This window comes from Bombus pascuorum, chromosome 11 (assembly GCF_905332965.1).
Source record: "Bombus pascuorum chromosome 11, iyBomPasc1.1, whole genome shotgun sequence".
Classification (NCBI taxonomy): domain Eukaryota; kingdom Metazoa; phylum Arthropoda; class Insecta; order Hymenoptera; family Apidae; genus Bombus; species Bombus pascuorum.
Genome location: NC_083498.1, coordinates 6,423,457 through 6,443,324, shown reverse-complemented (window position 1 = coordinate 6,443,324; position 19,868 = coordinate 6,423,457). Strand labels below are relative to the sequence as shown.

The window sequence follows — 19,868 nt, the reverse complement described above, 5'->3', positions numbered from 1 at the left end:
AACAACTGCCAATAAAAATAAAGCTGAATCCACTGTATTGCTAATCAGAATTTATAAAACATTTAAAAAAGAAATTTTGGAATGTTAATGAAAATTATTATTATAATTAGATAGCAATTATTGATTAAGCAGGGTTTACACATTTTTTAAACTAATTGAACAAAATAATATTACTTACCAAAGCTGGTTTTTTGAAATTAGGTGCCAGTACTAACATCATTAAATATTTGATATATGCTAAGCATAAGGAAGGACAGTTGATGTTAGTAATGAATTTTTTTAATTTACATGTTAGAGATATAATCCAGTGTAGTCAGATTTGTCAACTATGATCCAAAAACTGTTACAGATACTTGTTCAATATTATTTTTAAATAGGTATTTATTCGTTCTTTTTAACATGAAATTAAAAATATATTTTCAGTAATATAAAAATGCTTAAAATTTCATCCTAATAGATACATTACCTTAAAACAAACACATGTAAATTAATCTTCATGAATATTGATTATTATTGATTATAACTTAACGCATTGTCAAATAAAGCATAATGTTGTGAAATTATTGTAGTATCTTTTTGTTAATTTTCAAGCCATATAAAATAATAAAATGTTGTATAATATTATAAATTTATTTTAAGACATATTTCAAATATTTCAATTCATGAGTCAACCATATCATTGTACTTAAAACAATAAGACTGCCAGATTGATGAGATGCAGCTAATGGTAAGGGCACATGATGTACTAATGTTGAAATTCCTAGTAGTACTTGTAAATAGCCAGCACAGAGCACAGCTACAATAGCTTTTTTTGCATTACCAGGAAGTTTATATTTACGAGATGCAATTGCAATGTAAGTTATTAATGATAAAGTTGTGATACCCTGTAAAAAGAGAGAAAATTTATAGTACCGTATATTAATTTGGCTATTATGCTCAAAACATACCAATATTCTATGATCGAATTGTACAGTAGTTGGATTTTCCGTAAAATTTTTTAGTAGAGGTGATAACGTGAATACATCATCCGGTATCCACTTATTTGCCATTTTCGGAAATGTGTTATAAATAAGACCTGCATCCATCCCTGCAACGAAAGCTCCCGACAAAGCAGTAAAAAAGACCAATCCCTTTGTCGAGTGAACTAACATTCTGAATCTTTTTAGCTTCGACTTCAGATTATTAATATTAACATTTGAATGATCAAGATTTAATTTCTGAGCAGGAACTAAATAATCTAGAGCATTGTACAAAAATCCTGTATATATAATAAATGCCATTCCTAAATGAGCAGCCAAGCGATATTGTGAGACGCGTGGTACGTCTGATGGTTCCACGAAACGATCTTCCAAACCCGATTTAACCATGTACCAACCCATAAGTCCTTGTAAGCCAATTAATGAACCCAAAACAGCTACCCTCATCTTCATGCCTGGTGTTAGCATACCTTTTGTCCAGAAATAAGTTGCTGGAACTATGAATACAGCACCTATCAAACGTCCCCACATTCTGTGTAAATATTCCATCCACCAAATACGTTTAAATTCTTCCAACGTCATATTTTGATTATTGCTATAAAGAAATTTGTATAAAAATATAGTTTGATGTATTATACAATTACTTTATACTATAAAGATCTTACATTTTATATTCAGGAAATTGTTTGTAACGTTCAAATTCTGCATGCCATTGAATTTCAGTAGTAGGCATTTTTTCACCAAGTAATTTCCAAGTAACCATAGATAAACCTGACTCTGTAAGTCTTGTTATACCCCCTGCATAAAAATAAGGAAGGACAAGCAATTATGGTTTTTTCTTTCAATTTCTTTATTTACATATCATACTTTATAAAGGTTTATATATTCATATATTGATATATTACACATATATATTAATTTACTATAAATAGTATACTTTCAAAAGTATTTTCTTTTTTTTTTATAACTATTATTAAAACTATTTTCCATAAGTCTTATCTACAATTGCTTTTATAATAGTACAAGCACAGTAATAAAAAAGGCAGTAAAAGATTATACCTAGAACAACAGCTACAAAAACCATGCCACTGCAAGTTAAGAGCCATTTGCCCACAGTTTTATTTGATTTTTCAGCTGATTTTGTTGAGAAACCTTTTGCTATGATGCCACCATTTTTAAGTAAATCCTATGATAATATCGCATAAAAATTACTTGAAGTTATATTGTTATTATTATTATTTTGTACGTTAAATTTATAGAATTAATATGTAGCACCTTATTCAAAGTGACATTCCTTTTTATAAAAGTAAGGGTAGAATTTGTAACTGCTGATTTTGGAGTATATGTATATAGATTTTGTTTAATTGGTAGAAATTTTGTTATACCGTTTCTTGTTATTGTTGATATGCAATACCTTGTTAGATACAACATGCTAGAAAAGATCACAAGTTTGTAGTAAATTGTAATATTAACACATGAACATGCAAATATACTTACATTGTTGTGATGTTATATTTTGTATATAAATATAATACTGTTCTTTTATAAGCTAACAACTTTTTCAATTAATATAAACAAGTAGTCATATGTTTTCTATACATTTTTTAATTTAACATCTTAACGCATATGTATTCCAATGAATTATTACTGAAATTGTAAAAATTGGAGAAAATGACTTTTTAATTTTTGATCATTAGACTACATACTGATAAGTTGATAATAATGGAAATTTTACTTTGTGAATTATCAAGTAAGTTATTGTTACGATAACACCACAAAATTTACGATATCTAATACAGTTTTATTTTAAATTATAAGAATAACAAGTGCTAAATTTATTCTAAAGATAGGAGTAAAAGAATTATGTATTAAACTGGTATGGTTTACCAACAAATATTTATATTTGTACTTTATTGAATCCTGAAAGGGACCATATCGTTTCTAACCTCGTACTAAACACAATAGTCGATACTTAAAACGTCATACTTTCAAACTTGAAACATCGATATATGCAATATTCAATTTATATTTTATATTCATAATAAGGAATAAGAATACAATTGTTTGATATTTTTGTAAAATGTTTGATAAGATTATCTTGTTACGATAAGATAAGGTGAAATTGTTATTATTCGAAATACATGGGATAAATTAAGTAACATTCACCGTGTGTACAATACATATATCAGTCGTAAGTACATTAAATTTTATTTTTAATTGCATCATATTAGCTTAAGTATAGACATAATAATTTAAGAGATTTACATTTATATTAATTAAATAATATTATTTTGTTTCAGTACATCATATATTGGTAAAAATTTGTTATAGTACAAACATCAATATGGCACAAAGAAGTGGTGCTACTAAATTAGCTAAGCTACGAGAATTGATGGAAACTGTTCAAATAGGTGGTCTTAAAGGGAGAGGTATTCAAGCCTTAGTTGTAAGTTCAGATGATGCACATCAATCAGAATATTTAAGAGAGTATGATAAAAGGATTCGTTTCATAAGTGGTTTCACTGGTTCTTTTGGAACTGCAATTATTACACAAAATAAAGCTATACTGTGGACTGATGGAAGATACTATATGCAAGCTTTAGCAGAATTTGATCCACCAGAGGCATGGACTTTAATGAAAGAAGGTTTATTAGATACTCCAACCAGAGCTGCATGGTTAATTTCTAATCTACCTCCCAAGTCTACCATTGGGGCTGATCCTAATTTAATAAGTTACACAGAATGGGCAGTATTACATACCAGTTTAACTGCTGCTGGTCATTGTTTGATGCCTCTTGAGGAAAATTTAATTGACAAAGTTTGGGGCGATGAACAACCTGCACCTACAGCTAATATTGTTTTACCTCAGCCATTGCAATTTTCTGGATGTAGTGCAGGAAAAAAAGTAAAAATGTGCAGAGAAGTAATGAACAAAAACAATGTGAAAGCACTTGTAATCTCAGCTTTAGACGAAATAGCATACATTCTAAATTTAAGAGGATCTGATATACCTTACAACCCTGTTTTCTTTGCATATATCATTCTTACATTAGACGATTTACATTTATTCATTGATAAAAACAAACTTGCAGAGGAAGCTCAGCAACAATTAATTAGTGAAGAAGTAAATGTAGTTTATCATCCGTATAGAGATATACATGATTTTTTGAAAAAGATTGCAAGTTCATATGCAAATGATGACAAAATATGGATAAGTAATGGTTCTAGTTATGCTTTACATGCTGACTGTGGAGAAGCGAAGAAGCATACAAAAATTACCCCGATAAACGTTATGAAAGCAGTAAAAAATAATACTGAAATAGAAGGAATGAAAGCGGCGCACATACGAGATTCAGTTGCACTCATAAAATACTTTGCTTGGTTGGAAGATCAGGTTAAAAATAAAGAAAATACTATCACAGAAATATCTGGAGCGACTCAACTTGAAAAATTTAGACAGTAAGAGAATTTGCATGTAGCATTATAAAATTTTGATATAATAAAAATTACAGTTCTCTTTATTATACATATATAATGTATGTTATGTAAGGGAGCAGGAACATTTCATTGGGCTCAGTTTTCCTACAATATCTTCAGTGGGGCCACATGGAGCAATAATTCATTATCTACCAACACCAAAAACAAATGTGCCAATTACAGACAAAGAAATTTATCTTTGCGATTCTGGTGCACAATATCGAGATGGTACCACAGATGTTACAAGAACATTGCACTTTGGTAATCCAACGAATTTCGAACGCGAATGTTTTACAAGAGTATTTAAAGGACAATGTCGCCTTTCATCGACCATTTTTCCTTTAATGATACAGGGAAATTATCTCGATACACTTGCTCGGGAAAATTTATGGAGTGTTGGGTAAATATACCTATTTTGCTTATAAAATGGAAAATATTATTTATTTATATCTAAATGTACAATTACAGTCTTAATTATCTTCACGGTACCGGACATGGAATAGGTTCGTATTTAAATGTTCACGAAGGACCAATTGGTATTTCTTGGAAACCATATCCTGATGATCCAGGTTTACAACCTGGGATGTTTCTATCAAATGGTATAAAGTTAAAGTATTGTTTGTCATTACACTTACATATGTATATTCTAATAATGTCATTACATGTGGTAAAATTATTAGAACCAGGATACTATGAGGATGAGAAATTTGGCATTAGGTTGGAAAATATAGAATTGATAGTAAAGGCAAACACACCTTACAATCACAAGAATCGTGGCTTTCTTACATTTGAAACTGTTACACTGGTGCCTATACAGACTAAGCTACTTGATGTATCCTTATTAACAGATAATGAGGTATAGATTCGATTTATTCTCTGTATATTAATCTCCTTAAGATAATTGATTGTAAATCTTTTTTCAGATTCAATATCTAAATAATTATCATACAAAATGTTTGAATACTCTAAAACCTCTATTACAAGGGCCAGAAAATGCTCAAGCACTCAAGTGGCTAGAGAGAGAAACTAAATCTCTCATAAAATAATTAATAAATTGTATAAGATTGCATTTCTTATCTTCTACAAGTACAATGCGCAATAAATTGTTCACATAATTACTTTGATTACAAGTAATCCCATATTTTTTAGTAATTTTGAAACTCTAATTCTTTATAAATCAATACGTTTGTTTCATTATATGAAAATCAATGAAAAATCCTATTGATAATCACCAAAACAACCAAGGGCGTTGGTGCAATTTATCCAAAGAGGTATAAGTTAAGTTTACTGGGATATTAATTAAGGCAAATGGTTGATTCAATCGTTTTAGAGTTTGCCGGATCATTTTACCGTTCTTACCAAGCAAAAATCCAGCAGGAATGTTTACTGTTTTTGTTGAAGGAATAGTATCGTCGCGTATCATGTCTATATAATAATAGTCAGCCCATAAAGAATTAGTTATTGATTCTTCAATAGAGGATGAGTGATAATCTGCTATGATTACAGCTTTTGCCCCAGCTTCTTCAGCCATTATACTTTTAGCAAAGAAACTACAGTCTCCTCTCTCAACTAATGCAATTCTACCTTTTAATTCTTTGGCATTTTTTGCTACTTGACAGCCATGAGGAGGGTCAGTTGGAACTAAAGGGATTCCTTCCTCCAAAAAACTTGCATTCTGAAAATATACATTGTAAATAACAAATAAAATTAAAATGCCCTTATTTGTAATATTTTGATCAATTCTAAAATATATATATACTTACAAATGGTGCTCCGAAATCTTTCGCGGGCCTTAATTTATATGTATACTCCAATTCCGGTGGATATATAATTTCAAAAAACACATCTGAACCAATACTTGTGTCGATGTAAGAACCTGTAGGAGTGCCATAAGGGAATGCCATAGGAAAAATTGTTTAATTACAAATCGTTATCAAGTAACGTTTTTATTTATAACCTAATTACTAACCTCCACCAATGATATTCAATATCCCGATGTTGAAGAGAACAATAATTGGGTAGAAACAAAGCACTTTTATTCTTTGCATTAACATGGTGCATTCACATTGTTGTTAATGACATTACAACGAATATCATAAGAAGCTTAATCCGATTAACATTACAGACAAGTGTCAAATCGTTCCACGCGTCACTTGTCGATGCGATAGTACTATAGTGCACCGTGACACGCGACGATGCGACTTGATCGAACATACATGCAGTTGCGATATGATTACAATATGATAGACCTGACAATTTAATGCCTCTTCTTGTTTCACGTTTTGGAAGTCACCTAAGCCCCTTACCAGTTTCGTATCACATGCGACATTATCGATTCAATATCAGAATGGTTTAAATTAAAATTAATTTTTCCTATGAAATTTTAAATAATAGAACAGGTTATTTTACATATAGCGGTAGACGAAAGTAGAATTTTATACTTCTACAATACTTTAAAAAGAATTATTTCATTGCATACTATCAAAAAACCAATTCACATGTTCAGTTACAATGTTGATATCAGCTCAAAAAGAAAGGTATTTATATATTGTTCGAACCGCGGAAATTCGAGGAGATTTCGTAATGAAAAAATAAAGATGCGATGTTCAGTGATACAAGGCCTTTTTATACGCTGTCTTCGCTTTAGGGGAGAAGTTGGTCTACGTGGAGGAACAACTTTCCTTTTGATGGTTGCTGATATCAGGGGTGATAATAGGGCTTACGTTCGTATACATTGGTTGCTAAATACTATTCTGGATTCTTAGTAACTATATCGATAAAACAGCAAGATATCGATAGGCCGCCGTCACAAATTTTAAAACTATTCTGTACTTCGTCGGTGATATAATAACTGATGAGTTGTCTGTGATAATTTCGATGTTCGCCGTAAGAAATTGTAGAGGGTGTGAAAAACACTCTGATTTTCTGACATGTGGGTATTTCACAATCTGACACACAAAGTTCTGTCTGATATCATGTATATCCTGTCCCTAGTTAATGACAAAGTATAACATTATAAGTGTTGAATATTAAAAAATTCACACACATGTACATATGGAAAACAGATTTGTATATTATTTTTGGACGCTTATGCTTTTGACGAATTATCCTCAACGATCGAAATAAATTTGTTATCTGTTAATTTCTATAGAAAAGTTTTTATCAACTGTTGATAATTTAAGATAACTTTATTTGTCACTCTATAACAATCCATAATAATTCTATATATTTCAGACGATTGTTCATAAAAATAAGAGAAAAAAGTATTAGCAATTGTATTTTTATATGAGAAATAAAATTAAAATATATTTATACACGGTTCGCGTTAAATGGAACCGAAACTACTTCTGCTATCTATTGGCGTATAAATGAACTTTTCACTAGAGATTGATCGAAAAGGAAGTGATATTTTTCTAGATAAACATATTCCCTCGAAATTCTCAGGTAAAACGTTGGAAGATGTTGTTGAAAAATCGGAACAATCGTTTCGGCTATCGATAAGGTATAAAATTGCAACGAAAAAAAGGAGCGATAATGCGCGCATGCGCGATACTCCACTGCATTTTATGAATGGATGAGCAAAGTGAATGAACAGACGTCAGCTGGGTAGGTTCGGTAAACACACGAACATGTACGCACACATAGAGATACTTGACAACTTCTGACTACCTGTAAAATATAAGGTATATTAGAATCACTTTCTCTCTCGCGTATGTTGAAAGAGTCACTTTTTGGGATATCGAAATGATATTCTTAACAATTGCAAGTCAAATATCATCATGGAATGGCTGATAATAATAAAGCACATGAAACTGCATAACGCGACTGGACTAAAAGATAGAAAGTATTTACGTGCTTGTATTTCCAAACGTTTTATTAATATTTCTATTTTTTCACGATTTTGAAACAATATGACTGAATCCTATGTCTTGGACAAGAACCGAAATACATACTCACGTTCGATTTCTTTCACGAGATTCACTTGTGACGTAAATGGTAGAAAGTCGGATAGTAACCGTCTTTTTTTCTGCTTTTCATTGTGCAGTGGGCTTGAAACAGCAAGTTACACGCGTACGTTTCCCGCCCACGAGTCGTGGTCCCGTTCCAATAGTTGCATTGCAGGGCCATAAAAATATTTTAATGAAGCATAAAGCATTCGATATTAAGTCGTAACGTTTGTTCGGTGTTACACTTTTTTTTTTTTCAAATTATTTATCGCGATCGAGTCAGCGAAACGGGCTACAGCATTCAGCAAACAGGAAGATCGAGTGGTTGACTCGCAGCCTCCATCATTCGCCAGGGTGAGATTCGAACGGTTTGATTTTATCGGACGTAAATAATTGCGAGATAAAATCATTTGCCATAAATTTTCAATCTCTCCAATTTCTACCTCCGCCTCGCGGAAAGCAAATATGCACGCACGTGGCAGGTGTTATTTGCATCGAGTTCATTGTAAAATCGATTCACAGGAACGGAATCCCATTGACGTTAATGTACTTAGGGAACGGAAAGAGCCGATGACATGGTTAGAACGATGTAATCACTCTAATCGATGCCATGTTCGTACACGGCTAATCTCGTTATTAAATCGAGGATTTTTATGATTATTTACAGAAGCTTTCGAGACAATAAATTTTATCACATAGAATGCGTACAATATACAAAAATATACTCCTCTTACAAGTTATGGGACATGTTTATAAAAAATCAATAGGACATCCTTAATAAAATTTTGATATTTCATGTAGCTTATAAACTCTCTTTTACAAACATTTTTAAAACTCGTTAAAACATTAATATCTTATACATAAACTGCTTCCACAGTCGTGTAAAACAGCACGCTAGATTATTTATACTCTTCGTAACTTTTAACGATCATTTGATATTTTCTGCTTTTGAAGTAAATATAACTCTCCTAAAATTATCGAGCGGGGGTGTATATTAGATATTCAAAGTACGGTATCGTATTTATTAAGTGAAGCGAATCTCTGCACAGATCTTATTCCTCTTTACTTACCTTTGTAACACTTACTCGCCTCTAATATACCCACATCTAAATACGTTCCATACGGTTAAACAGTATTAAGAGAAATATGCCAAATATAATTAAGCGAGCGAACATTAATATTACCAGAAACGTAACTACATACTACATATATATATATATTCTAAACCAAGATCGTGCCCATCGATTGACCTTAAAGCTAATTGCTCATCGATTTGCATCATCCTTCATAAAAATACGTTTGTACATAAATATGCCCAAGCCTATTCATTATCACCCCATCCCCTGCCTCTGGTTAATGCACAAATCAAACGTTACAACGGCGCAGAAAGTGGCCGATAAAAATAAGGAGCGGCGATCAACGTAATTCCTAAAATATCCACGATGAACGTACGAGTCGACTATTTTTACAACACCTTTGCAACCCTCCGTGGTAAGTGGTGGTGGATGGTAGAGGAAGCGCGATCAACTTGCGACGTGTATGTACGTGGTGCAGAGTTTGCTTCCTTTCACAGATAACTCTACCCCTCCGGATTACGACGGCGTCAGAACTTCCCCTCCGTTCCTTTGACTCGGGTGGAGGATGACGGCTGTGAGTGGGGCGGGGAGGAAAGGGACGGGAAGAGGGGCAAAAGGGGAAGAGAGGGTCGTCAGGACGCTCTCCCCGGACTCGAGCGGTCAAGGGCAGTGGCGTCGCGTGACGTCATACGGCGCTGCAGTGACGCAATCAGTCGCCAGGGGCAACCCGTTGGCTGACGGTCGCCAGGCAACCCTGTTGTTGCCCCTCTAGCCGCCGGCCTCTACCCCCTGCCGTGACCGTTCCATCGAGCTCGCGGTCGCGAGCTCCATCCTCTGCACGTGCCGTTCCTCAATGAATCCCCCTTCGCTCTCTCACTCCACCTTTTTGCCCTTCCCCACCGCCGGCACCGCATACGCCGCTTCCACGGGCTCTCTACCTTGCTTTTACGTTGACGTGACCCTAACCCCCAGCGAGGACTTCCCCGGATGCTGGCCGTACGCGCGACCCTGCACCTCTCTCTGGTTTCGATCATTCTTTACTCGTGGAGAATGTTGAACGTTGATATATGTAGACGTATAGCGGATATCTGAAAAGTATCCGCACAGCTTATTGCGTCATTTACACGCTAATTAATTAGTTCCGAGTATATTAAATTTTCTATTATTTAATAGTATTTTCATGGGACGAGGTTATACGTTTCATTTTCATAGCGTCGATTCGTTTCGGTTGTGTGCAAGGTATTGGTAAATGATAGGAAATTTCATGTACTTAGGCCTAATCGATTGGTATGTAAATGCTGTAATAAATACAACTGTGTGCTACGAATTGCTTTTGTAGCCACGGTATGCAGGCGCATACGCCTGAGAAATGTAATTGGTGAAAGTACGACGGGTCGAACGAGTTTCTTTAATGAAAGAAATAGGTGCTTACTCGTTTGGGTTTTGTTCTGAAGATGATCTGAAATCATTGCTGGACTGCGGATGTTTATGTATTTATGGAGAACTTAAAGACGTCACGATTCGTAGAATATTAGAATATTAGAAGTAACAAGACGTTTGATATTTAAATACCAACACACGTTAAAAAATAAAAAAAAAACATTGATCGGTTGATTCTTATCAATCAATTTCTAATTCCGTGGCTGTAGAAGATTCCGTTCCAGATACGACTCGTTTAACAGGTTAAAAGTACCGATAGTGTCGTTGTGTTCTATTACAAGAAACTTACCCCCTAATTTCTGTCCTTCTGACCAGCCCACCTAACAGCCGTTTCACCCCTCGCGGCCGGCTTACCGAATTGCGTCATACTGTTACCAGAGACGCGAAATTCGAGACCTCACCAGCTCGTTATATGCTGTTCTTGCATCGATCTCGTCGGATAACGCGAGAGTGGCAAAAACCGTAAGTCAAAGGTAAGCGATATGGATCGGAGGGGTGGTAGAAATGCAGCGAGGAATAGGGAGTCTCTCCTTGGGCTTTTTATATCTTCGATTTTTCTTACACGTGCATTGTTTTTCTTTTTGTCTCGTCCGATCGATGGTGCCATTCTTTCATTGTTTGTAATGAAACTCTATCTACCGTCGTCACTAATTTTCTTCAGTCATCTTCTACTAATATTTTAACAAAATATACGCCGTTGGAAACAATTAGAAGAACGTTCTCTATGTAATTTCAATTTTTACAACTTAATTATTATATTAATTTATTAACCGGGTCATCCCTTAACCGGAAACTTTTATAATCGTGCAATTGAAAAATAATATATTCTTCAAGCTAAATCAATTTCAGTTACGTAGATTTCTCTGTCCTTACAACCGTAGATATGATGTAATTTATAGAAGACACGTAAAAGATTAGAGAGTTGCTCTGATTTGTTGATCAGGAGCACATAAATATTTCTTCCAATAAATTATTTCATCTAGAAAACCGATAACCTGAGCCGCGAGTTAATTGGCCTTTTTCATATGAATTTATCAAGCTTTTCTGAACGTGTCAACCTATCAACATTATAAATCTTCTTTCCATGTACTTGGTCGTGATAGAATCATTCCCGGTATCGATCCCTCGATTATTTCAGGCGTTGTACATATTTTTGTTTCTCAGTCCTTATTGATCTTCGAGAGCCCATTGAGAAATTGTCTCCTGAAACTCGTCGACTGCAAACTCGTCACGAGATATCGACTCACTTACAGAGCATCCGTGACCGATTTTGAAAAGTTTCACACCGATCTCCGCATATACTCGCAACCAGACACCTACGTGTAAGTACGCGTCTATGGAGTCGAGCCACGAGCGAAGCAGCAACAGGTTTAATCGCGTCGGGGTGTGGCTGACTGGCTGGCTGGCTCCGCTCATTCGGCTGCCCTCCGTTTGATGCTGGTTTATAAGATCGATGCGACACACACTGGGTATCGTTGCGCGGCGCGAATGAAAGCGGAATGCTCGTTTTGCCGCGTCGATGCGCCACTCGTCCGCCGAGGAGAACCTGGACGCTGGCCTGGAAATTAGAAAAAAAAGAAAAGAAAGAAAAAGATGGACGAAGATAAATACGCTGGATTTCTCGGTGATCGCGTTTTGCCTGTCTTTTTCTCTGGCTTGGCTAAGGAAAATCGACGTATCCTGTGTCTGCTCTCCTATCGTATATTTCATATCTCATTCCTTTTATCTCGTTCCTAACCTAAACGAAATAAATCATAAAATAATAATAAAAAAAAGATGAAGAGAAAAAAAAATCAAGAAATACTGCGTAGAAAAATTATCCGAGTATATAAAATGCTGGAACGTTTTATCGAGATATGAATAGATGTAGGAAGACACGATGAGTGGTAAGGGGATGAAGCTGGCGCGCATGATCGGAAGTCGCGTCGGTGCAGTGTCGCGGCGGGGAATCAAATTTCAACAACACCTACGGTGAACCGCGGAGCTGCGAGTCGACGTTACCTGACTCATCCCATCGTTCGATCGTCCGGCCGGTCGCGCGACCCAACATGCATTTTTCTTCTTCGAGGGCCCGGTCCGGAGCTTGCATATCCACGGAGGAACTATATTTTACGACAATTTTTTTGCTCGGCTGCACGCGCGCCAGCGTATACGCGATCCTTATGTGTCGTGCGAGGAGCGCATCGTCGTGCTTGTCAGTCGTTAGTGGGAGGGATGTCTAGTGCCGGGAAGGGAAGGGAAGGAGAAGGAGAAATGGTTTAGGAGTTATGGAGCGAGACGGAGACGGGACGAGAAGGAGATGTACGCATCTGATGGCTGGGTGTAGAAGGGAAATGGAAAGATCGAAAGAGAAAGCGGGAAACAGCTCGTGTCGAGACGAGGACGGCGCCATAGAGAAAGAGAGTAAAACAAAGGAGCGAAAAGGAGACAGGGAACGCGAGGAACGAGAGGGAGATACGACGAGTATGTCGGTGGGAGAAGGATGGTTAAGAGTCGTGAAAAAGAACGTTGGGTAGAGGAAGAGTGGATCGAAACAAGATGGAGAATGATGGTGGGAGAAGGATAGAAGGTATCACGAAGTGCAGAGGAGGCCTCATCTCGATCTTGGTCCTATTTATAGACGTGCTCTCACAGCCTCACTCCTGCCCACTTCTTGCACTGTCTCTCCTATATAGGTGTGCATACACCTATGTAGTGGCCATTGCACGTTCTCTACACGCGAGAGCCAGCGAGCCGGCCAAAACTTCGTTCGTCCGAGAGCGAAGAATCGATGACGTGGACCCTCTCCTGTTGAACGTCGAGACGCTGGCTGCCACCGTTGGTAGAGAAACCTATCCACTTCTGGAAGACATCATCGTTTTCCGTTAATTAGCCGATTACGGAAACGATATTACGGAACGGTTTCGTCGTGACCAGTAGCAGAAACCGGCGTGTCGTCTTTCTCAGCTCCTCTGAATCATATGGATTACCTTTTTTGGAAGAGACAACGTCGCCCCGGGCAACAAACGAGACGAATTTTTTATTCCGACGTGTTTTAGCATACCATACCTTGAAACCGTTTTTTCTCTCTTCCTGGAAATTTTTATCTTGCAACTTCACGCGACGTTGTATTACACGCAGGCCATATTACATATTGTACCATATGTACCAGATTTCGATCACGCGTTTTCACCTCGTCGTTCCTTTCGAGTTTGAAAAACCAAGCAATAATAATTCTCTCTTTAAGGAAACATAAAAGGAACTCGATCCTGAACGAAATTTCAGCAGTGAACCGGACGGAGCTGAACTGGCTTCGATCAATGGCCGATCGATAAAGAATCTATCGACGATGGAGATAGAGAAAAATTGGCACGCGCGACCACTACTAATTGCTAGTTGTTCGTGATTCGTATCGCACTGCAGCGAAAAATCGAGATAAGCGTTAGTCGGAAAGTCCAATCGGTTTAGGCGCCAACCGCGTGTTTACGGTGAAAGGTTGCATGGAAAACACGGCACAACGGAGCGGCGTTTCATCGAGATCGACTAGTCTCGTTGCAACGGGGACCGGTCCTTATTAATCTCTAGGTGGCTGCCTTTTGAACGCACACCTCGGAGGAACAATAGTTCGGTCGCGTAGGATGCGGTTCGCTGTATCGACATCCTTGATCGTCGATGCCCTATTCGGTAATTGTCGATGATCGATAAAGATGTCTGCGGTCGATGAATGTGCCTGACGCTAACGCCCAAAAGGGAAAAATAAATTGGCGATGTAACGACACTCGAGAAATCGTTCAACGTGACAAACGACACTATTGCATACCATTATGTTCATGAACATATTATAAATATGCGTTTCGAACGATTTATAGCGTTATAGCTTTCACAGATCGCGAACCTCGATAAACTCGAAATATAAACTCTAATATATCGAAAGTCTCGAAAGAGTCGAACGTACGTATATCGAGAGCATCGAAAACGAAACGTGCTTTCAGCTTTAAACTCTGTTCGTCGCTATCCGCGTTTAAAGGTGATAAAACGAAGAGGCGAAACTTCTCAACGGGTCTTGCGGTCGACGATTACGAGCGTCGACGCATCGTTTCAAGGAGTTTGTGCCGTACCACGGGGAAATAAGAACAACCAGGCGTTGCTGTTCAATGTTAACTTTGTATTTTTGTTAATAATCGTCGTGGGGAACCGGCCAGATTAAACGGCAACGATGATTACAACACAAATATACAGGTAGTCGAGAGATTCTTTTCTGTGCATTGCACACTCGGAGCACCATATTGTGGAATAGTTACACATAATTTATCCAATTATAGTGTAATTATCGTTCGTAAAAAAATTGTCCTCTCTATTCCTCTTTTCTCATTATCTTCGTTTCTTTCATTAAACGTTTTTCTTTCTCGTTCTCTTTCATACACGTACACATTTATACACGCATACACACATACAGGCAGACACAGGCATAATCTCTTTCTCTCTCTCTCTCTCTCTTTCTCTCTTTCTGCTTTTTTATTTCACGAGAACGCGCGTGCGCGTTATACGCTCCTCTGCCTACATATTTTCCGATCTATCTAGAACAATAGCGGATAATATCGCATACGCGTCGGTGCAACCATCGTTGAAGTAGGTAGAGAGCGCGTAAGAACGCTTGGGATCCATAAAAGCTGTACGCGTTGCCGCGCGTTTCGTTATTAATTATAACTGTTATTTAATATAATTATAATATAATAATCATAATAAAAATAATCCTTTAATTTTAACAATATATATATATATATATCTCCTCTGTTCATATATATATTATATATATCATATATATATAATATAGATACATGTATCTAGGGAGAGAGACTTTGTTTTTTTGTTAATAAATAGAGCAACATATACATAATATTAATCGCCGCTAAAACTCATATTTTATACACGTAAACGATCACGATGGAGAGGGGGGGGGGTAGAGAAGAGGACGAGAGGAAAGGAGGGGAAAGTAGGGCGGCAAGATTAAAAGGAGGAAAGTGAAAGATTTTACGGGTTTCTCTCTCTGTTTGTCGGCACGATTCGATTAGATGTAACCTATGTGTACATATGTATAACACGTTATATACATATTTACAAAGGAAAACTCCCGTTCAACAACGATGATCGCGATTAATTACAGTTTACTCGTTTGGGGTTTGTTGGCGGTTAAAAGAGGGTTAATTCACAAGGGGAAGGGTGACGCATCTGGTATTTAACTTCCAAGAAGCTTAGGGACTCTACGAAGTGACTTCTAACGCTGGAAGGAATTTTCAAGGGGAAAATGGGTAGCAAGGTGTGGCAAGAGAGTTCCCTAGGACACGGAAAAAGTCCGAGATTTAGCGTGTCCGGGGCACGAAGGGTGTCGTAGGAACGAGTGAACGAGTTTCAGAGGTAGAGGACGATAACAAATATGTAAGAAGCGATTATTACGATTGTATGATTGAAAGACACGAGGTTCGAGGACGCAAAGTAGTGTGTGTGTGTATGTAATACCGATCGTCCATCGGTGTCGGTCGCATCTTGCAAACGTGTCAGGGTCTATGCCCTCTCATAGAATCGCGATACCGATCGGAATGGATATCGAACTACATTTTCATTCTCTTTTTTCTTTTTCATTCGTCGAGTGTCGTAATTTATAAAAATACTTAGAAAATATCCTGAAAACATTTGTGGAATCGGGCACGATTCGAAAATTGCACGATTATTGGCCGAAGGAACGAACACTCGGGTAAAAGGATCGAAAAACATCGACCGGTTCCGATCATGAGAGAGCTGGGAAAAGTTGATACGCGATCCCCTGATCGTTTCAAGAAGCGCGCTCGCGCATGGCAATTTTTTTTTTCACGCGCTCGTTTGCATGCGATCGAGAGTGCGCTGTCTCTTTCTCTCTTCTCTTCTCCCTCGGTAAATTCCTCCCTGATTCCCGGAAGCTGCGGGCGGTATCGATTCTACGCGATTCGTCGGAGAACCTGGCTGTAGTATATTTCGTGACACCGGAATATTTCGCGTACGTATCTACGCGCGGTTAACGTCGATTTTCGCATCTGCATCTCGTTCTCGATCGCAAACAAGGGTATAAAACGCAACCGTCGTAAATAACGATCTTCGACGCGTCGCTCGCTTCGAATATCCTCCCTGACTTTCTTCTTCTCTTTTTCTTTCTCTCCCGTTCTTCCCGTTTACCGCTAAAAGCACGAGCATTTCAATACCTACAATTGTCGAGGAAACAGTACCTCTTGGTAAAGCTAGATTTTTCACTCGTATTCGTTCCTACTCCTTCTAAATGCAACTTGATGTAGTAAACTTTCAATTTTCTTCTCTTCCTTATGCAACGTATTAACCGTAGGCAAAAGGGACGGGAGTGAAAGAAATAAACTGAGATGAGAGCTCGAAGGAAAACCGCCGGAGTCTAATATATATATATATTTACCGTAATGTTCGTGTTTCCTCGTTGAACGTTCGCTTAACGAGATCAGGAGAAAAGCTTCGAATCGATCCGTTCTGTAAGACGCGATGAGCCCATCGTCGGGACCGATCACACCGGACATTTATTTTACATACCGCTTTGAAACTCTAGTCCTGATTAAAAATTATTCACGATTATTTACAAAGATTTTATGAAAATCCTCCGCGATTGTTCCTTACGTACTATTATCCGAGAGGCTCGGTATCACGCTTCGTTATACCGCCAAAAATGCTTGTCGATTCGGTCGCGAGGCCAATCCTTTAAAGTCGAGCCCCACTCGTCGATCGCTGACGGTGCCGACGACGGATCGATGACGGATCAGTCGGTGACGGCAGTCTGTTCCGCCTAAAGGTCTCCGTCGTTTCCTCGTCGCCTGGCAAGGTGAAAAAGCTGCGTCGTGCACGAGCATGATTGACAAGATTAAAGGAATGAGCGTGGAGATCGACATCGATCGTCGTATGAAGAATGTGGATCGATTTTGCGACACAGTTCATTCAAATTCTTCTTACTGATTGCACGGTGGAGAAGCGTGGCTCTGAGGGTGATTTCTAGCGGTGGCGTGGGTGGCTTCGCGCTTCAGCCTCTGTTTCAAGTGAACTTTCGCGTGCCGTTTCTTCTCGTCGCTCCTTGCGAATTTTCGGCCGCATTGATCACAGCAGAACGGCTTCTCGCCGGTGTGGGTTCTCACGTGAGTGGTCAGGTGATCGCTCCTCGAGAAGGAGCGCATACAGATGCGACACTGGAACGGTTTCTGGCCGGTGTGGATGCGGATGTGCCGGGTGAGCTCGTCGCTGCGAGAGAACCTGCGATCGCAGCCGTCCACGGGGCAAGCGTACGGTCGCTCGTGCACTGGCGTTTTACTCGGTCGATTCGGATACTTCCGCGGCTTCACCGGGACCAGCCTGAGCGGCAGAGCACTCTGCTGGTAAACTTGCGAGAGAATCTCGTGCCCCTTCGACGTGCTGGGGTTGTATTCTGCTAGCTGGACTCCCGTTGTACCAGCCGACGGTGGTGGTTGTTGTTGCTGTTGTTGAGTGGGTTGAGGTTGCTGCTGTTGTTGTTGCTGTTGGACGGCGGGTCCGTAGCCGCCCGTCCCGGGGGGTTCTTGCTTCAGCGTCGTCTCTTGATGGTGGTGATGGGGATGATGATGGGACAGGAGATTCGGGTCGTAAGGGTCGTCGTGCGTCGTTAACCACGCCGCGGGAGTAGTGGTTGGCGTATCGTGGTAGCCTGGTGGTGGGGGTGGCTTCGATTCGACCGGTAAAAGTTCGACGGTCTCTCCACCGTACGGGGCTGGGTGAAGGGTAGAGTGTAGGAAGGGTGAATTTGTCAAAGTCAAGGTCGGGGAGGTTAACGGACCCCAGAGCTCCTGACCGGTTGGTTGTTGCTGCTGCTGCTGTTGTTGTTGGGGTGGCTGTTGCTGATTCTGGAGAGTGTTCAGCGGCGAGGATTGCGTACAGGTGGTGGTGAAGACGCCACGGTACGTCAACGTTGGTACGTTGCAGATGTTAACGCTCGACGCTGGTGCTGAAGACACCGAAGACGTGGAATGAGGGGAAGAGTAGAGTATCACTCCGCCTTGTAGCACGTTGCAACGGTCCGCGTCCTCTTGAGCCTGATGATGACGCGGTGGACTAGTGGAGGGTGGAGCTCCAGGCGTGCCCTGTTCCTGAGACTCTTGGTGATGGTGGTGCCGATGATCCCTGCCGGTCGAGGTAGCCGTCTCATCGTCCTCCGGTGTGGCCTCTTCGAGAGATAGATCTTCGCCCGCCAGGCTGCCTACAAATCATCCATCAAATTTTCAATCAGTTTCGAAAATTTACATAAAGAGGGCGGAGCAGATCGCGGTTGCGCGTGATCACAAGCTCAGGAACAACTCCGAGCACGAGTTAGCGCGTGCATCTCGCGGCCTAAGCGAATCAACAGGAAGGACCGCGCGATACGGGGATGACTTTATCTGCGAAGCAAGATTATACCGGGTGTCTCTATCTGTCGTCTGCATCCTGCCGTCTCGTTACTTCCTTTCTACGCACATACACAATCGTTTACGACCTACCGAAAATCAAGTCGGCAGACTCCCAGTAGTGAGAAAAATGCGCGGTCATCCGGTTGTGTTCTACGAATTGATGCGAGTTTGAATTAGGTATCTCCGAATCGTGTCATGCGCCGAACGTGGCAAACCATCTGTTCCGACGAATGTATCAACGATTTCTACGTAGCCATGTATAACCGCGCGAAAGTTGTTGCCCGGATAGATTATCGGCTAGCAAATGATCGTGACAGCGGAAGGAAACGAGGGAAGAGAGGAGACTACGATGTACGGAACGATAAAGGGGAACGAACGGTCTGCTTCGTTTCGTTAGCGAGAAAGTCACGGAAAAGACGACTATCGGCGTAACGGAGGGTGGTTGTATCGGTCCGGATGAACGAGGTGGGGGTTCTTGGAAGCATGAATGAACTGGCAAGGGGTGGTGGGAGACGG

At 39.2% G+C, this 19,868-nt stretch overlaps 5 protein-coding genes across 10 annotated transcripts in view; 1 reads left to right on the top strand and 4 right to left on the bottom strand.

Moving 5' to 3' along the window:
• Positions 1-363: 363 nt before the first annotated feature.
• Positions 364-3,051, bottom strand: LOC132911903 (cytochrome c oxidase assembly protein COX15 homolog). 3 transcript variants are annotated; one of them, XM_060968932.1, is made up of 7 exons: positions 2,924-3,051; positions 2,475-2,624; positions 2,253-2,409; positions 2,037-2,163; positions 1,643-1,775; positions 948-1,572; positions 364-884 (listed from the first exon to the last, which is right to left on the bottom strand). In XM_060968932.1, the coding sequence occupies exons 3-7, from the start codon at positions 2,406-2,408 to the stop codon at positions 630-632; spliced, it is 1,296 nt and encodes a 431-aa protein (XP_060824915.1). In that variant the 5' UTR covers position 2,409; positions 2,475-2,624; positions 2,924-3,051; the 3' UTR covers positions 364-629. The 3 variants fall into 3 exon arrangements, with proteins under 3 accessions (XP_060824915.1, XP_060824914.1, XP_060824913.1); XM_060968931.1 differs by lacking the exon at positions 2,924-3,051 and adding an exon at positions 2,713-2,837; XM_060968930.1 differs by lacking the exon at positions 2,924-3,051 and having other exon boundaries at positions 2,475-2,719.
• LOC132911900 (xaa-Pro aminopeptidase ApepP) lies at positions 3,027-5,572 on the top strand. 2 transcript variants are annotated; one of them, XM_060968927.1, is made up of 6 exons: positions 3,027-3,168; positions 3,278-4,436; positions 4,528-4,854; positions 4,923-5,053; positions 5,135-5,310; positions 5,378-5,572. In XM_060968927.1, the coding sequence occupies exons 2-6, from the start codon at positions 3,322-3,324 to the stop codon at positions 5,498-5,500; spliced, it is 1,872 nt and encodes a 623-aa protein (XP_060824910.1). In that variant the 5' UTR covers positions 3,027-3,168; positions 3,278-3,321; the 3' UTR covers positions 5,501-5,572. The 2 variants fall into 2 exon arrangements, with proteins under 2 accessions (XP_060824910.1, XP_060824909.1); XM_060968926.1 differs by having other exon boundaries at positions 4,923-5,310.
• On the bottom strand, positions 4,868-6,838 carry LOC132911908 (PRADC1-like protein). The gene is made up of 3 exons (XM_060968940.1): positions 6,424-6,838; positions 6,218-6,330; positions 4,868-6,129 (listed from the first exon to the last, which is right to left on the bottom strand). The coding sequence occupies exons 1-3, from the start codon at positions 6,506-6,508 to the stop codon at positions 5,683-5,685; spliced, it is 645 nt and encodes a 214-aa protein (XP_060824923.1). The 5' UTR covers positions 6,509-6,838; the 3' UTR covers positions 4,868-5,682.
• An 8,202-nt stretch (positions 6,839-15,040) lies between these two features.
• The window catches only part of LOC132911897 (dendritic arbor reduction protein 1-like), a 36,344-nt gene continuing 31,516 nt past the window's right edge, over positions 15,041-19,868 (bottom strand). For both annotated transcript variants that reach the window (XM_060968918.1, XM_060968917.1), the window contains exon 3: positions 15,041-19,165. In XM_060968918.1, the coding sequence (XP_060824901.1) occupies positions 17,892-19,165 (1,274 nt within the window). In that variant the 3' untranslated portion in view covers positions 15,041-17,891. The remainder of the gene's footprint in view (positions 19,166-19,868) is intronic.
• The window catches only part of LOC132911899 (double-stranded RNA-specific editase Adar), a 114,719-nt gene continuing 110,215 nt past the window's right edge, over positions 15,365-19,868 (bottom strand). The window contains exon 9 of one of the 2 annotated variants that reach the window (XM_060968921.1): positions 15,365-15,377. The gene's annotated coding sequence lies outside the window, so the exon portion shown is untranslated. Of the gene's footprint in view, positions 15,384-19,868 lie in introns of both variants that reach the window. The other variant, XM_060968920.1, reaches the window with a different exon arrangement.

What these genes read in the sequence shown, in the direction of transcription:
- LOC132911908 (XM_060968940.1), bottom strand. Translation starts at nt 6,508, where the DNA reads ATGTTAATGCAAAGAATAAAAGTGCTTTGTTTCTACCCAATTATTGTT. An exon ending in ATTGAATATCATTGGTGGAG is followed by an intron (nt 6,331 to 6,423) that starts GTTAGTAATTAG and finishes GCACTCCTACAG; the next exon opens with GTTCTTACATCGACACAAGT. An exon ending in AAGATTTCGGAGCACCATTT is followed by an intron (nt 6,130 to 6,217) that starts GTAAGTATATAT and finishes GTATATTTTCAG; the next exon opens with AATGCAAGTTTTTTGGAGGA.
- LOC132911903 (XM_060968932.1), bottom strand. Translation starts at nt 2,408, where the DNA reads ATGTTGTATCTAACAAGGTATTGCATATCAACAATAACAAGAAACGGT. An exon ending in TTTTGTAGCTGTTGTTCTAG is followed by an intron (nt 1,776 to 2,036) that starts GTATAATCTTTT and finishes ATTTTTATGCAG; the next exon opens with GGGGTATAACAAGACTTACA. An exon ending in CAATTTCCTGAATATAAAAT is followed by an intron (nt 1,573 to 1,642) that starts GTAAGATCTTTA and finishes ATTTCTTTATAG; the next exon opens with CAATAATCAAAATATGACGT.
- LOC132911900 (XM_060968926.1), top strand. Translation starts at nt 3,322, where the DNA reads ATGGCACAAAGAAGTGGTGCTACTAAATTAGCTAAGCTACGAGAATTG. An exon ending in GAAAATTTATGGAGTGTTGG is followed by an intron (nt 4,855 to 4,922) that starts GTAAATATACCT and finishes GTACAATTACAG; the next exon opens with TCTTAATTATCTTCACGGTA. An exon ending in CCTTATTAACAGATAATGAG is followed by an intron (nt 5,311 to 5,377) that starts GTATAGATTCGA and finishes ATCTTTTTTCAG; the next exon opens with ATTCAATATCTAAATAATTA.